This window comes from Calonectris borealis, chromosome 6, assembly GCF_964195595.1.
Source record: "Calonectris borealis chromosome 6, bCalBor7.hap1.2, whole genome shotgun sequence".
In the NCBI taxonomy this organism is placed as follows: domain Eukaryota; kingdom Metazoa; phylum Chordata; class Aves; order Procellariiformes; family Procellariidae; genus Calonectris; species Calonectris borealis.
The window spans coordinates 32,950,891-32,968,134 of record NC_134317.1 but is presented as its reverse complement, the minus strand read 5'-3'; the positions used below and the strand labels follow the sequence as shown (position 1 = coordinate 32,968,134).

The following is a 17,244-nucleotide window of genomic DNA, read 5'->3' as shown; positions in this document are numbered from 1 at the left end:
TATAACAAACTGTACTGTAAAAGCCTAGTAAATATAATAAAAAATTCTAACAGAGATAAAATACATATAAAGTATAAGAGATTAAAAAATAAAAACAAATAAACCAAACCTGAATCAAGATGCATTTATATTATAAAACTACCTTATTTGACATTATCCTAATAGCACAATCACACTTACATTAATGCAGATTTTTTTTTGAGCTATCATAGAAATTTCACATACTGCCATTGACTCCAAAGGGACTGCTCATGTGCACAAATCAAGCCATGTACATGAATTTAAAGGATCTATCTGAATTTTACTATTTCACATACAGACAACTTTCATCAACATCACTGGAAGTTCTGTAACCAAAGAGTTTTCAGAGTGCAAAATGTGAGATGTGGCTTGTCTTGCAGTACTCGTGGATATGTGAAAAGCACATGAGTGGAAAGCAGGCAAAAATTAGTTAATATCAAGAATAATATAAAAACACCTACTTCAAACTCCTTTTTAAAATATATGGGAAAATAAAAGAGGTTATTTCATCCCTTATTTCATGTCCCATATGCCATTCAAAATTAGTAGCTCAAGGATTTTTAAAATAGTGTCATTACAAACCTTAAGACCACCTTGAAATTGATCTGTTTTTTCTTGAATTATCTTTCTGTGCTCTTCAAAGATATCTGGCATTCGTGCATACCACTGAAAAACATTACTGTTCAGTCGAATGTCTGCTGGTGAAAAGTTGACGCATTCTATCAGGAAAGCAACACAATTTACAGCATCCACTAATTTCTGCTCCAATTCAAGCATGTCATATGTTTCTATTTTCTGCATACAGGCCTGGGGAATAGAAATTAAAAGGGAAGACATTTTTTATATAATTTTTGTATAATTTGATGCCAAAATAATGACTGAAGTAGTTAAAACTTAACTTTAAAAGCTTATTTTTTATGAGGAAAATTAAATAAAATTAGAAATACATATTCTGTTTATTTGGAATGGCATGGTATTAGCCATTTTTACAGCATATAACTTGTTAATACAACTGCCTTACTAGCTATTTTATTGACCTAAAACTCAAAAGAATGGGTGAAGCTGTATGCACAAGGGCTTGGACTAATGGAAGCCAATCCAGACAGCCTGTTGTAAGTGTTGCACGTTTGGGAAAGAAAGCGTGGTGCTACCAAGGAAAAATTAGTAAAATAACTACAAGAGAAAAGAAGGACAGATTTCAGAAAGGGAAGCACAGGACGGCCAATGTAAGAGTAGGTCTTCCCTAGCAGTAAGAATATAAGGAATATAGACAGCCACTGTACTGCTCATTGTGATTAAGATAAAAATTACATTGTTCTTTCAGATCTCAAGAGTTGGCAGTAAACTGCGTTGATACATGTAGCATTCTGTATGGTGCTTTTAACAGGACAGCAACACAGCCCAGTTTAAACAATAATCCATAACAAAGCACTCTGAAAGCCTCTTAATAAGAAAAGAGCTGTATTAGTGAAAATGTTGGCCAATTGGACAGATCAATAGTATACCAGTATATGTAGATATTACTTGATATCCATCAATTGAAGACACAGAAAAATTTAACATGATGACACAACGTGATATCACTGGAAACATTTTTAGGTAGGGATAAATTGTCCGGTAAATCTACACTTCCGCTCTTTTAACAGCAGTTTCTATGCTTCAGATTATACTCATTGCTATGGATCTAGAGAATATTTGGCTATTAAAAGAATATCCCAAACAAAGACTGATACACCTTTTCAGCAATGAGATGGAAGAACTATTAGAAGGGGTTTGATGCTGGTATAGTATTACATGCTACGCATGATAACATGCAATTTGTTTGCTCTCCAACACAAAATCATAGCATAACATCTACGCATTTCAAAGGCACGGTATTCTCAGACAGCACATAGTTCAACTTCCAAACATTTTACTTGTTACTTGAAAAAATTATTCCAGTTAGATCCTATCTTAAACTTCACTGTAGCAAAAGTTCAAATCACTCAGATCCAAATTCAGCCAACCACTCAGGCACCCAATTTATTTTAAGCACACACCTATATTCCACACGTTTAATATTGTGCACATACATCAGAACTTTGCTGAACAGCAAGAGACTAAGACATGTTACATTTCAAGTGTGAATGTAAGTGCTCCAGTGAACTGGAGCCCGAATACATCAAAGAAACAGCAGGGGTTTGATTACAGAAGTGGTATTCGTAAGTGAGGAGACGGGATTTTACAGTTATCGAACTGCAAACCCTACATCTGCTAAATTTTAAATGATCATTCAACAAAGGATAAAAAGGCAAAATTACTTCATACAACTTGCCAATGAGTGCGTTTTAAAGTTTTCTTGTGAAGAATTAAATACATATTGAAGTTCCCTACATCTCAAATTTCAATTCTTTGATTAGTTTAGGATATTGGGAATGGATATTGAGTCTTACACATCTAATTCGATTGCTTGAATTTAATTCAAGAGAACCAAGAGATATTCACTAACTACACTATCTGTTCAGAAGCCTGAAGAATGCACAGTCTAAATTTAATTCTACCGCCATGTTGCCCACACCGCAGAAATTACTTATCTGTTTACACTAGCTAGATGGGGATAGAAACAAAACCACGCACTTATTCCAAGCCATTATACACAAACTCTTTGCTTTGTGAAAATCAGTGACAAAACTTCCAGGTAATACCTATATTACTAACTAAATACCTATATTACTAACAGGCTCAATCAGCATTCCAGCCAGCCACACTGCTTGTTAGCATGCTCCGCTACAGCAGCGGTCTCCAAGCTTTCTTGATCACACATCTTATCAGTAAGAAATTTTCAAGCATGCACTCCCAATATATGTATATTTATTTATAGATTATACACATATAATATTGTACTAACATATTATGTACATAATAAAACATGCACAAAAAATAGAAATTAAAACAGGATTAAATGAAGATAAAATAAAAAATATTTTAAATAATTTTTATTAATTTTACAGAGAACTTTTTGCTTTCACTAATATTACTATTATTAATAATATTTTTAGTGAGAGCAATGAGATTGAATATGCTTCATAATCTTGGTTTAATACTTTGAGATTCAGACATTCAAAGGTCTGGTTCTAAGTTCAGTGTATTCAAATACTTCGTTTTAATAGCTGTCACAGCTTAAAAAAAACCCCTCAAAGATAGACAGATCCAAATGGAAAAATTGCATCATTGGCTGCGCTTAATAAATCATGATCCCATCCACCGATTATGCAAAGGTTTTAGTTGAAATTCATCTAGTAAATTTCCACCTTCCCTGATGTCACTCAGTTGTTCTTGCAACCTAACTGGAAGGTCTTGCATTTTTGCATTTTTAACAAATGTGTTCAAAACCCACTGAAATATTTTATAAGATTTTTAAACGGGTTAGAAAATTCTGTTTCCAAGTTTTTAAAGTGTACAGATATGAGAGTTTTTATAGGGGAAGACATATAGTTTTCAGCAACAAAATCACATAGCAATGGAAACATTTCCAAACAGCCATTTTCAAAATGCTCTCTCCATAACATGATTTTCTTCTGAAAAGCAGTTAATTTCTCACTCATTCTTAAAGATGCCACCTTTACCTTGAAGGAGAGATTAAGCATCATTATTTTACCAAAAATATGCTAGGAAGCATACTACTGACAGCCACTTGTCATCACAGAAAAGGTCAGCAAAACTAGGAACACATGTCTTTTTGTAAAAGAAAAATGCATAACTCATCTTTAAGTTCGACAACTCTTTTAAAGAAATTTTCCACAAGTTAACCAGCAAACCTCTGCATGGTACAAAAGATTTTCATGGTCACACCCCGTCTCAAAAAGATATTGTTTTATAAAATTAACCACATTGATAACATCCTGTAGAAGTTTATGCACTTCTGGCTCCGTCGTCTTTGCTGCCATAGCATGTTTATGAATGATGCAGTGAATGAATTTCATGTGTGGTGCTATCTCTGTAACCGTACCCCAGAATCCTTTTTTTATTCTGGTCAAAGAAGCCACACCATCAATGGCTACACCTGAACAGTTTTTCCATAGAGCATTGTTTTTATTAAAGAAGTCATTTACTGTTGAGAATGTATTTTCTCCACTACATCTTTCCTTTAGTGGCTCAGAAAAGGGTAGTTCTTCATGCATTTCATTATTGAAACAGAATCTAGCAATTACCATAAACTGAGATATGTTAAACATCTGTACTTTCATCCAGCTGTACAGCAAACCTCCCACACTGAATAATTTGTTCTAATACTTGTTTCTACAAATCTTCAGCAATGTTTTCCATGCACCTTCAACAGTATTTGCTGACAAAGAAATGCATTTTAGTTTGTCACCATATTGTTTTTCATGTATTATTTCAGCCATTTTTACCATAGCAGGAAGAACAAGTGTTTCCCCAATGGTATGTGGCTTTTTCACTATTAAATAAGGCGAGGCTTCTAAGTCTTCTAAGCATACATCATTACATTTTGTAGAGTACTGGATTGAGTATCACATGACTTGAAACTTCACTGAAAAAACTGTAGAGGTTTCTCTTCATGACCTGGATGCTTAGTTTTTACATGTCTTGCTAAGTGTGATGGTTTCATACTATCATTAACTAATATCTCAAGGCACAATAGATATTTCAGGCAAGGTTCATCATTAACAATAATGGATGTAAATTCATATTTCTAATAGCCTTCCTGATAATTCTGAATTTTTTTGGCCAACTTGCCAAATATGATTAGACCATCATTATTTTTACCTCATAATGTGGACAATGAACAGCTTGTATTAGGAATAGAAGCATCAGCTCTGCCATTTTCTTGTTGATCACTTGTGCTCACGTTATTAGTATTATCTTCAATCTGCAGTTTCTTTGAGGGAATCTTTTTAAGCCACTTGCCCATTTTGTGAGGGTTAGGTTAGTTAAAACTAGGTAATATAATCCATAAATCTACTTAACTGGGCACACAAACTGCAATACATAGTAATATGCTGAAAGCAAGTGAACAAGTGAGGGTGTCCCTGTGAATCCCTCTGCACTGTGGAACACTCACTCTTTCCTCAGGACACCTCACGTACGTATGTGACACAGGACCCTCTCACGTACAGACTGAGTGAGGGCACCAGTGTCAATCTGCATATAAATATTGGTAAAGCTTAATTTCTTTCTCAATTTTTTTAGATAAAAAATAAATACTATTTTCTTCACGTACTCAGTGGATCGTCTTGTGCACCCCCTGGGCTGCACAGCCCCCACTTTGGAGACAGTTGCCCTACAGGGTTTTGGTCCATGCCAACCAGCATTGTCGCCAGTAGTACCACTGTGTAGGGCAAGTGACAGCAGAGACAAAGGACTGTTCCAAATAGTCAGTCTGGTTGCAACCATGACGTTTTGGTGGGGAAAAGAGTTTAGCTGTTTGTATAAGAACCAGGCTATTACATTTAGCCTCATGGCCAAAGACGACCTGTCCTTTTCTATTTTGTAATACAGATACAGCACCAGTGATTTTATCAAGGCCAGAATCATACCTGTAAAGAGGGCAACATGCATATGCTACTGCTTAAGGCCAGAGCAATAGTATTGGTAGCTACTTCTTGCTTGAACTCATAAAAAAGAAGAGAGTACCTTAAATTCCATTAGTTCCTGTGTATTAGATGGAGTAGTAAGGGCTTTTTCTGATATTCTCTCAAACTCATCACATAGCCTGAAAAATATATAAAATAACCAGTTTGGCATGTGTGTGTTGTTTTAATTATCCTTATATTTATAACAGCAAAAATGAGGTCAAAGTATCCTTTAAGGATTAAAAAATTTCAACAGTGGAAACAAAATTAAGTATATTTCAATACACATTTTCAGTTTGAGAGTTACCTCACATTTATGTCTTGATGATCTTTGAACATTTTGGAAATAACTTTTTCACAAATATTATCTGCTCGCTTTACCAAAGCGCTTATTAATTCATCACAATGCAATTCAAACATTCCTAGACGGAGATACTGCAATACAAATATAACAGTTGTCAGAACATTGAATAGCTTTTATCTATTTTCTCACAGTCTTAAGCAGAATTTCAGGGATCTCACCTAGGAATTTAGTTAAATCATAAAATGCTTTTAAAACTTTAAAGTGAAGACAGGAAAGAAAAAGCTATTGTTGCAAATAACTGTTCTTCTGTATCTGCATGTTGAACTTCGTATAAATCTACTTCTATCACCTTTTACCTTGACAAATAATCCACTTGCTCCAAAAGGAAGGGCATCTACTGTCTGTAGCAGTGAATGTTGTCTGGTGAAATTACTGAGTTTGACATACATCTAAAATGTGGTAATCTTGCTTTACTGTTAGAGACAGGTGACATTCCTTACGATTAAAAAGGGACTCTGCCTCCCAGTGAGTCTCTGAATCTGATGCTTTCTTTGACTAGTGGGCAAGTGAGCTTGACTTTCACACACAGGAGCCCTCATGACAGGCCTGTAAGTACTAGTTTCTCCAGAACTGAGGTTTGCACTGAATGCTAGGAGAGAAACAACTTAAGGAAAACCACTTTAGCCTTCTGCATTCTTTTTTAGAATTGATGGACAAAGGATTCTTACCACAGGGACAAAAAAAGTGGTTCATGTTAAGGATCCTCTCTCTGCCTTAGATGCTTGGAAGGAATTTGGAGGTAGCTGGACTCACACTTTCTCTTACACCTTCACATCTAAGAGGAGCATACTCTGAATGCCTTCTGAATTCCCAAAACAATTTCTAGCAAAAATAACTAAGTCTCACTTAAGTATGGCAACTACACCCCAGAAATGCTAACTCTTGAAGTTTTCTCTTTTTCTGAAAAAAATAATTTTACTTCACTTTAATTATTTCACAGCTAATTATCATCACCTTTGACTGACAACATTCTTACTACAAAATCAACATTAAAATGATATCCATATCTCTTTATGAATATTATTATAATTTACCTTCCTAGAACTGTATTTTATTTCTTTAGCAAGTTTCTGGTACTTCATAATTTCCCTTTTCATTTCTTCAAAGGTATGTCCCTCTGTCAGGAATTGATCAATATCTTGTTCAGCTTGTTTGTTTATCAGGAAGCTGTACTTATCATACAGCTTGAGATGTTCCACCGGTGCAGCACTTTCTTTGATGATTTCTTCTCTGATTCTTTTCTTATGTTCATCCAAGATCTCATCTAGGATAACAGGCTTCAAGACAGTTGATGAGAACTCCCCTTTCGGCTTTGAAAAAAAACACATAAAAAACCAAACACATTTTCAAATTACAGTTATGTCTGTAGCTCAGTGACATCATAGAAGATAAACAGGATAGAAAAATCAACTAAATGTTACTTTAAAAATCTTTCTAATTCAAGTCTGATTAAAAACCTTATTTTGTATATACAGCTACTTACATTCTACTCCCAAATTTTTTTTTAATCCTAGCTTATGGATGTTTGCCTCCAACAAGTAAGAAATCAGAGCTGCTTCATTCAGAAACTCAGAAGTCCATATACTTATACACCCAAAACAATCCTATCAACAATTTTAAATTTAATCTACGTGGATTTTATTTTTCCTGAACCACAGGCACAACTTCAATTTTGCCATCAGCTGATGAATCTGTGACATTAGAAATATAGAAAACACTTTCCTGCAACCCCCCAGGGATCTAAAGCCTTGCTCTTGCGCATTTAGACATGCTTGAGATGCTTCTTTTAATTTGCCTTTTCACAGGTTATTGATTACGGCTTTTATAAAGTATAGCATACTCCTCAGGTTTCTGCTTGGTCATGTGTTCAAGCATATTAACAAAAATGTTGAAGGTTGGTATCTTTATTCAAAATTCAAGTTGCTGCTAAACAGAAAGGGCAATATAACGTCCAAACGATATTCCTTTAGGAAAAAACAAATGTTCACCTCGCACAGCTCTCTGGGAAATGATCAAAAGGCACCACAGGGCATTACTTTCACTCTCTCCATGTTAAAAACTAAGACTGCTGCACTGAAAGCAACATGTCATTCTAAACCAAGTAGGTGCTTTTTTTATTATTATTATTTCACAAAATGTTTTTTACTTAACTTGGATTGTTTCCTAACATTTTAATCTGGTTGAATGCATAAACCACCTAAAATATAAACTGCTTAAAAATCATGGTTTAGACTTTTTTTAAAGGATAGTCTACTCAAAAGATTCTATATTTAAAAAGACCATACCCTTTCCGGTATCAAAATAGAAGGTATTTTCCAGAATACTGCAGAAATGCATTCAAATGCATCAATTTTGTTTGTAGTACATTTGTAGTAGCTGCTGCAGAAAATAACTCATAGAGGAAACTAGGCGATTCTTGGCTTTTTATTTGCTTAGAGAACCGTGACTGGGCCTTTTATTAATAAAATTAAGATGATTTAAAAGTGTTCTAAATATTCTGAAAGAGGATTACAATAGTACTATGCGAGTTCTGACAATAGGGCTATTCATTAAAATACCTAGGAACTAAATGTAGCAACAATATAATGATAAAACAAAATCCACGAGGATTGTAATTTCTTACCCACTTAGAAAATAATTTGGTCTCAACTCTTGGTATATCACTGACAGCTTGAATCATAACAGTATAAACATTCAGTAATATATCCTCGTAGTCATTAAAGTCAGGTTCAAATTTAATACCGTCATTCTCAAGGATTAGCCTCAGGATGAAACCTGGGTGTTTGTAGGCTTGGACTGATTTCTAACACAAAAAAAAAATAAAAAAAGGAAAGTAAAATATTAGTTAACCTAACTCATGCAGGAAAAGTCAAAGGATCATTAAGAATTACTCCAGCATATGCATTTTAAATTGTCAGGACTTCAATTGCAAATGACATGCCATAATCCTAACAAAAATATTTGTCCAAGTAGGAAGTATGTCTCTGATAATTCACATCAACTGAAGCTCATTAAGATGAAATACAATGTTATTTTTAGTAGGCACAAGAGGCACAAGTAGGCACAAGGTATACACCACCCAACAACTTTTATAAAGTTGTTTGCACAGATTGAGGCAGAGTAGCTTTACAGTAGTAGCCCTCACAAGCGTAGCAATATATGAATCATTATGTGTACAGCACCACATGTATCCATCATCTGGAGCAGTCACTATGAATCTACCAACCTTAAAAAAAAAAAGTGGATATTTGATGGCAAGGTTGTATTAACAAAAAGCTGAACAAAGATCCAGTTGCACTCCAAGACTTCAAATATCAACGAGAAGTATGTACTTCTACAATAGACATTATGTGAGTGCAAAAGAGAAACTCCTTCTTTCTCACTTTTTTTCCCCCAAGAACAATTCTGCTAAAGCATGTAGTAGACACCTACTAATAGCAGAGAGAAGATAAGACTTCTTCCCCGATGGGTATTAGGGAGAGAGAGCCCTAGTGCAAGATGGAAACGACCTTTATATTAATAAATTTCTACTGTATGCATGTCTGACTGCAGTGTGTTCTTGAGGATACAGATTTAAAATATGTTGATATTTCCCTTCTTACACGACAAAAAACAAAAGTTATTTTAACTCTACTTAATAAACAATGCATTCCTAAAATATTATTCCTTTTTTTCCAGGAAGCACCTTGCCACCAGAGTTCATACTTTTTTCCTTTTTTTTTTTTCAAAAGAAGCAAAATAAACAGGAAACAAGTTGTATGGATAAACAGTGCTGCTAGTGTGCATATGGAAGACTACTTACGGCAGGTTGAACAATTAAATCTGTAAAGTCTTGAATTGAATGTAAAAGTAAATGTTGCAGTTGAAGAGTCATTAAAGCGGCAGCACAACTGAAGAAAGACTCTAATTTAGTGATGCTGGCATTGCTGGGTACTTGTTTTCGTTTATTACCTTGGTAGAAGATTTTCTGCACTTCTGGAAACCACCTTAAAAGAATACAATATTTTTAAGTTTTTCAAGTGATTAGCATTAATAAACCCGTGGTTTTAAGTTAATTGCTATAAATGCTTATCTTACATGCAGTCAAAAGATGCTGCAGTATACTTGGGAAACTATAGTTTAACTTAAGTAGGTCATATGGTAGTATCTTTAAATTCTAAGGAATCATGTCTCTGAAAATGTTATCTATTATTATGGAACCATATTTAAAATATAAGATATTATTATAGCCAAATTTGCTATCTTGCTTTGGTCTCCTATTTCTCAGACCAGAAAGGCTTCATAGGCAGCACACTTAAGTCCCAGAGGTTGTACAGTTCGTTATGGATCCTTGTAACCTCAGCAGATGTTAAGATGCGAAAACAATCCAAAGGGAATTCTGCCCAGTTGCCCTTAACCAAAACAAAATTGGCTCTGGCACTGCTGGGAAATAGGAAGGAAGAAAGTACAGAAGGGTGCAGCCTTCAGTTAAGAGCAGAAAGGTATCTTCAGGGTCAGGAAGAAATATATCTGAAAATGGTAAAGGCAATATGTAACAGAATCATAGACAAGTACGGAAATAAAAACCTTCAAGGTTAATAGCATGTAAAAACAAGTATTTGAGACTATAGTAGTCTCGACACTTGTTTTATTTAATTGAAACCTGAAATAATAAAAATGCAGTAATACATAACTGCCAGGAATCAAGCATTATCGGTTAAAGAAAGATCAGATGCATACAAACAATACAGTTTGGCCACAAATATCTAAAAAAGATCTAGCAATTTTGATGCTTTACTTGAAAACTTAACTGCAGCATACTGAGTGCACTCCAAGAAAACTGCCTTTCTTCTTTTAAAATATCTCAGATGGAATATACAAACACTATGATATCCAAACACTTTACTTTTGAAAATCTTAAGTCATAATCTCTAACATCAACGGATCTCATTAATACAACATTTTTCAGGTGACTCTGCCCTCAGAAACAGCTACAAAACTGAGAATATACAAATTGAAATTCCAAAATCAATAGATGTTCTACAGAGATACTGTTACTGATGTGATACTAGGTTAATCTTCCTATCAATGAGACACTTCTTTTGTGTGAAGTAGGGATGGGGCAAGTCTTATTATATAAGTTATATCACAGTTTATATTCTAAACTGTCATAAATTATTGATAGTAGTAACATTGTATTTTCTCATTTATCCAGCACAAATGAGTCCACAAAATAAAAGCTTTTGTCACAACAAAAACATGTATATTGTTAATGTCCCTCTAAGAAGTGAGCAAAACACATCACACCAAAATGCAGAATAAGAAAACTGCACGAATCACGATAACATACTCAATATTTACACAGCAGTTTTCGTTCATAGGCCTCAAAGCATTTCACAACACTGCATCTCTTTCTTTAACATGTATTATTAAAATGGATCATTCCTTCTCTCTCCAGAAAGTTCAGAGTTTCAAAAACAGCTGAAGAAAAGGTTAAAGATTTCCCTGCAACTTAAAAAATATGGATACACCGGATCATACTTCTTAGATAGAATCACTTTGCATTTTCCAATTTCCTTCATGACTTTATTCTGGAAAAATGAGAGTTCCTCAGCTTCGTGAAATATTTCTGTATCAAGAAGTCGTAAATTTCTGAAACAGAATATAACATGAATATTTTAGGAGCATATTCACTGTATCTTGTTTTTTATTCTTTTGTTTCCATAAAACTTTTTTCATATTTCACATTTCAAACATAAAGGGTTTTTAAACATATTTTGAACACTTAAAATAGTGTTATTTTCAGAAATTAGCTTCTGTTGTTTCAGAACAACCAAATATAAGCACGGCAGTATTGTCTGTACGCATGGTCTTAAATTGAAGTAGTAATTACTACATTTGAGCATATTAATAACTATTTTCAGAATCAGTTTGTGTATATGTTACTCATTATATATAGGATCAAACATTAAAAATTCTGAATGCGTTAAATAGCATTCCTTTCTAGGACAGGATGAATTTTTACAAATATTATAAAACAATGTAAAAATAAAAAAATAACCACCTAAACCTAGCTTCAAGATCTTTTTCCATTTTTATATTTTTAAAAGACATTGTCTGAATTTTGTCTCCTACTTAGCAGATACCACAAAAATTAAAAACAAAAACAACCCCACCCCACCCCACCCCCCCAAAAAAAAAAAACCCACAACACTCCTTGCAACTTGTTATAGCACCTGGCCTGGACAGGTCAGTTCATTCTCTTTTGTATCACCAGTCAAGAAATAAGCAAGCAGTTTGGTCTATTCTGAGAATCAGAAAATAATAACCTATCTAATGCCTTTTTCCCTTGTTAATCAGATAAGAGGAAAAAAGGTAACTGCCCTGCTAGGCAAGACAGCAACCCTTCTCTTCATGGGAGACAGACTGTTTTGAATATTCCTGACCTGAGAAAGACCAAAAAAAAGGTGTCAAATTTAAATAGAGATAAGAAAGTTTGACCTCTATAGAGGAAAAGTTGACAGAAACTCTTCAAAGCATAAAGTTAGAGGGAACACAGACAAATATATTTCGGATAATGGTTTTTGAACAGAGCCATCATATCGATGATCAGTGTCCAGATGTATATATTGTAGCAGTCCCAAATTCAATAGGGCAACTTGGAAATCTAAGATGTCACTGTCCATTACTTCCCTATATAGATTCTGAAATCATTGAGCAGTTGAAACTTAAGAGAGATAGATAACACTTACTTATATGAGGTCTCCCATAAATTCAGAACAGCAAGCATTGAAGGATTTATTGCATGCAAATTTTCTTTCATGTAACTGCATGCTGACAAGAAAGACTTGTTCCAAGGTTTTGGCACTACTTCTATTCTAAAAAAAAAAAAAAAAAACCACCACAAAACCAACAAGAAACAGTAGGATGAATGTAGCTGTGCTAAGAACCGAAATATTTATACACTTGTTTTAAGATAACTGTTCGCATCCCAGAAAGCACAGAATTCAGGAGATAAATCTAGCTTTCTGCTCATTATTCAGATATCAAAAAAAGTCTTCAAATATCGACCACTGTATAAAAAAAAGAAATAATGAGAGAAATATTGGCTAAATCCTAAGAGATCTGTAACCTATTCATGGTCCCTTATATTTAGCATGTAATAAAATCATTATATGTATATAATGTATTTAGTCAACTAATATGCAATTTTCTATAACATGTAGTATCTATGTTTATGCTTATCACATCAAACCTGTAAAAACTCAAATTTAGAGCCTTTTTGTAAACTCATTTGGTCTGCTTTCAAATTTTTAAAAACATTAAGCTATTTTGGTGGGGTTTTTTATATACTCATAGCCTTTTTTTGCTTTAAAAATTGTTGTCATTTTCTACAGGCAGTCTGATTTTACTATTAAAATATTAAGCATTGCAACTTCAGAAGTATACACTGCAACTTTTAGGTTGAAGGGAAAAGCAAAAACACTCCTGACAAATTTCTCATATATTTGTAATACTTTTGTTCCCATTTTCATAATGAACTCCTATAAAAAAAAAAATTTCTGATATAAAATAAAACTTTTACAGATTCACTGAGAAATGGATATTCTATAGGAGACAGAAAAACTAGCTACAGGAAGTTAAGTTGAAAAACTTGAAGTTTTTCCACATCTATCTTACATATTTCTTTAGAAGAAAGTTTCATATTTCAAAAACTGTTAATGGAATAAAACTGTTTTACCAATGATTATTCTAGGAGAATTTTGTACTTTTGGATTTGCATGCAAGTATGTCCTACACAGTTCCTAGGAGATATGGAAGATCTACAAAGAATCAGATGTAGGATGGCCTCTTACCCAGGGCATACAATAACAGCAATAAACTCATCACATATTATTTCTGTTTTTAAGATGCAAATTGCTTAAGTAACATCTGTCACAACCACCCCTTCTATTATATTTTAATGCCTACCATTTGATATTTAAAACCATCTATCTCAAACCACAGGCCAGAAATTATTCACAAAACCTTTTCTGTTTTTAAAATCACTCGGATTTTAATCTGAGGCCCAGGCCCAATACAGAGTCTGGTTGATATCAGTGGAAATGTCTGTTTCTGCAGCATTTGTAAGATTTCATTCCTCTACAAGGCAAATTTATTTTACCAGTTTTTAGCTATAACTCTGAAAGAGGTACCTCTTCACTTTCACATCTCGGGAAGAATTAAAGTATGTTCTAGAAAGTTGATACTAGGTAGGCTGATCCACACTGGACAGATGTATGATCCTGGGAGTAGCACTATACTTGCTTTTGGTAAACTGCAGACTTTTTAAGGCAAGTGTGAACGGAAAGGAGATAGGCCACTACTCTAAAAAAGGCCACATCTATCCACTCCAGTATGGAGGCTGCTACATACTGAAAAAAACAGCCAGAAAAGCTAGCCATCTATCACTGTTTATACTACATATTGCTGAATTGTTATGAGGAAGAAAACAGTCTGTATTTATTACATTCTTAAACCTGTATGTATTGAGCCAAACTGTCACAAACTGTAAATAAGACAGAGCTTCAGTGAAATCTGTGAAATCTGATTCACGTCTGTAATCAACATGACATTGTTCTGTTGATTACAATGCACTTTATACATAAGCATTTGGCCTGCTATATCCCATTTTCAAATGCTGTAGGATTAATTGTGAGACTTCTTACCAGGTAAGGACTGCTAAACAAAACTAATTCCAAACAACCTTTCAAAGTAGACACATATTTTCCAGAGTTTTTCCAAACGTGCTGTATAATCATTATTTGAATTTACATAACTAATAACCAAGTCTTATTTACAGCTGACACTGACTACCACTATTAAGACTGTTCCTTATACGTGCTATTCTACCCCACCGTTCTCTAGACAGTGTTTTTGAATAAATATATTTTCTTACTCTGCACGATGACGTAGAAGAAAATCTTTCTTCTTGTCTTCATCTTTTTCCCTGGTGTCTCTTAAAACAAAGTCAACTGGAAAAAAGTATAAAAAAATAAATACAGAAAAGCAAAGCCAAAATAAGCTTAGTGAAGGAATAGAATCATAGAATCACTAAGGCTGGAAAAGACCTCTATGATCATCGAGTCCAACTGTCAACCCAACATCACCACGCCCACTACACCATGTCCCTAAGCACCTCATCTACACATCTTTTAAATACTTCCAGGGATGGTGACTCAACCACTTCCCTGGGCAGCCTGTTCCAGTGCTTGACAACGCTTTTGGTGAAGAAATTTTTCCTAATGTCCAATCTAAACCTCCCCTGGCGCAACTTGAGGCCATTTCCTCTTGTCCTATCGCTTGTTACTTGGGAGAAGAGATCAACACCCACCTCGCTACAACTTCCCTTCAGGTAGTTGTAGAGAGCGATAAGGTCTCCCCTGAGCCTCCTTTTCTCCAGGCTAAACAACCCCAGTTCCCTCAGACGTTCCTCATAGGACTTGTGCCCTACACCCTTCACCAGCTTCGTTGCTCTTTGGACATGCTCCAGCACCTCAATGTCTCAACCAAAATGTCCAAATGCACAACCTATTGAAATGAACAGTTTTATCTAGCTATACATGAAAAGGGATTTAGGAGAAAGCTATACTATTAAATAGGGATTTATGAAATAAAATAATGGTTTTAAAAAGCGTTGAAAGATCAAAAATACTGAATAATATTAGCTTTGATCATTACAAGGGTAAGAAAACCTGAGTATTCTTTTTATTAAAATGGGCCTCTAACATCCAGGACAGCACTTTTATATCACTCTTCCACAATGTAGCTCTCAGCAGTGAACAGCACTCAACAGTGCTTCTGAATATTAGCAACTTAGGAGAAAATGCGAGTAAACTCCTAGGAATCTACCTATAGCCTTTTTTACACTCAGAAGATAGTCCTCTTTCATTTCATCAGTCAGTGAATGTATACTTTCATCAAGTACTTTCAGATGTTGTGGAATTAAAGCTAAGATGTGGTCTAGCCATGATTCATCCATTGGGGCCACATTTGCTGTATCAATTCCATGGCGAATGTAATAGTAGTATTTCTGCAGGATAAAAGAATAAGATGTATCAGTTAAGTCCAGTACTAGAAAGTCATTGCTACTACAGGTTTAGCTAGAGATATGGTCATCTTTAGTAAATTAGTACTAAGCACTGATTTATGTTGTAAATTACATGTACATCACTAAATTTGATGTAAATATCTTCATCAGCCTGCCAAACACCAGTCGAAAGAATAACGATAAAAAGCTGTCGAAATAGAAAAACAGGGTATAATGGCATAAGCCTCATTCCATTTCTCTGATAAGAGCTAAATAACAAAAATTTCATTGAAGAATGGACATAACTCATACAAATCTGGCTTTTGTTTTGGTTTTGCTGTTATAATTCTACAATTCTGGAAAGATGCCTCTCCTTTGCACTGTCCCCGTACCAATCTTTTCCTTAAATAATTTTTCGATATATCATAGAATCATAGAATCATTAAGGTTGGAAAAGATCTCTAAGATCATCGAGTCCAACCGTCAACCCAACACCACCATGCCCACTAAACCATGTCCCTAAGCGCCTCATCTACACATCTTTTAAATACTTCCAGGGATGGGGACTCAACCACTTCCCTAGGCAGCCTGTTCCAATGCTTGACCACTCTTTCAGTAAAGAAATTTTTCTTAATATCCAATCTAAATCTCCCTTGGCACAACTTGATATATAGATATATAGATACACAGATATATATTCATCTATCTCATCATTACAGTGCTGCCATTATTATCCATTCGCTTTGGGGCTAGACTATATATTAAAAAAAAAAAGCCATGCATTCTGCAGAGTTTTGTGTGGATATGCAATGTACAGCTAATGCATTGCTCAGAATATGAATCTATAACCACAAATAAGTACATCTGCTTGTATGCCAGCATTTAAACAGGCATGTGAAATCTGATTAAGAAAACCTCAGAGCATTAAAGGAAACATAGATGAAGAAATATATCAGCCCAAATTCAAAGAAATGCAGAATGGAATATCAACTGGAAGATTACCAATGTCAGGAAGTAACACATGGATCTATTTCAATCAATTTATCCCAGAATGAACTTAATCTATTTTAAATATAAATAAATCACAGAGCTGTGTATATAGTTGTGTCATACAAGATATCTTAAACCAGAATGAGAATGAAGAACATCCTAGCCCTCAGATGAGGGTAACCCAAAGAGAATTGTCTTATGGATTCTATCTGCTCGTACAAAGCAGTGCACCCTCCCTTGCAAGTTAT

At 34.5% G+C, this 17,244-nt stretch overlaps 1 protein-coding gene across 1 annotated transcript in view; it reads right to left on the bottom strand.

Moving 5' to 3' along the window:
- DNAH7 (dynein axonemal heavy chain 7) overlaps positions 1-17,244 on the bottom strand; it is a 123,086-nt gene that overhangs the window by 99,935 nt on the left and 5,907 nt on the right. Inside the window, exons 6-15 of the mRNA XM_075153630.1 lie at positions 15,829-16,009; positions 14,876-14,951; positions 12,690-12,815; positions 11,479-11,589; positions 9,761-9,944; positions 8,582-8,761; positions 6,993-7,268; positions 5,902-6,029; positions 5,656-5,734; positions 604-828 (exon numbers count right to left, since the gene is read on the bottom strand). Coding sequence (XP_075009731.1) covers positions 604-828; positions 5,656-5,734; positions 5,902-6,029; positions 6,993-7,268; positions 8,582-8,761; positions 9,761-9,944; positions 11,479-11,589; positions 12,690-12,815; positions 14,876-14,951; positions 15,829-16,009 — 1,566 coding nt within the window. The remainder of the gene's footprint in view (positions 1-603; positions 829-5,655; positions 5,735-5,901; positions 6,030-6,992; positions 7,269-8,581; positions 8,762-9,760; positions 9,945-11,478; positions 11,590-12,689; positions 12,816-14,875; positions 14,952-15,828; positions 16,010-17,244) is intronic.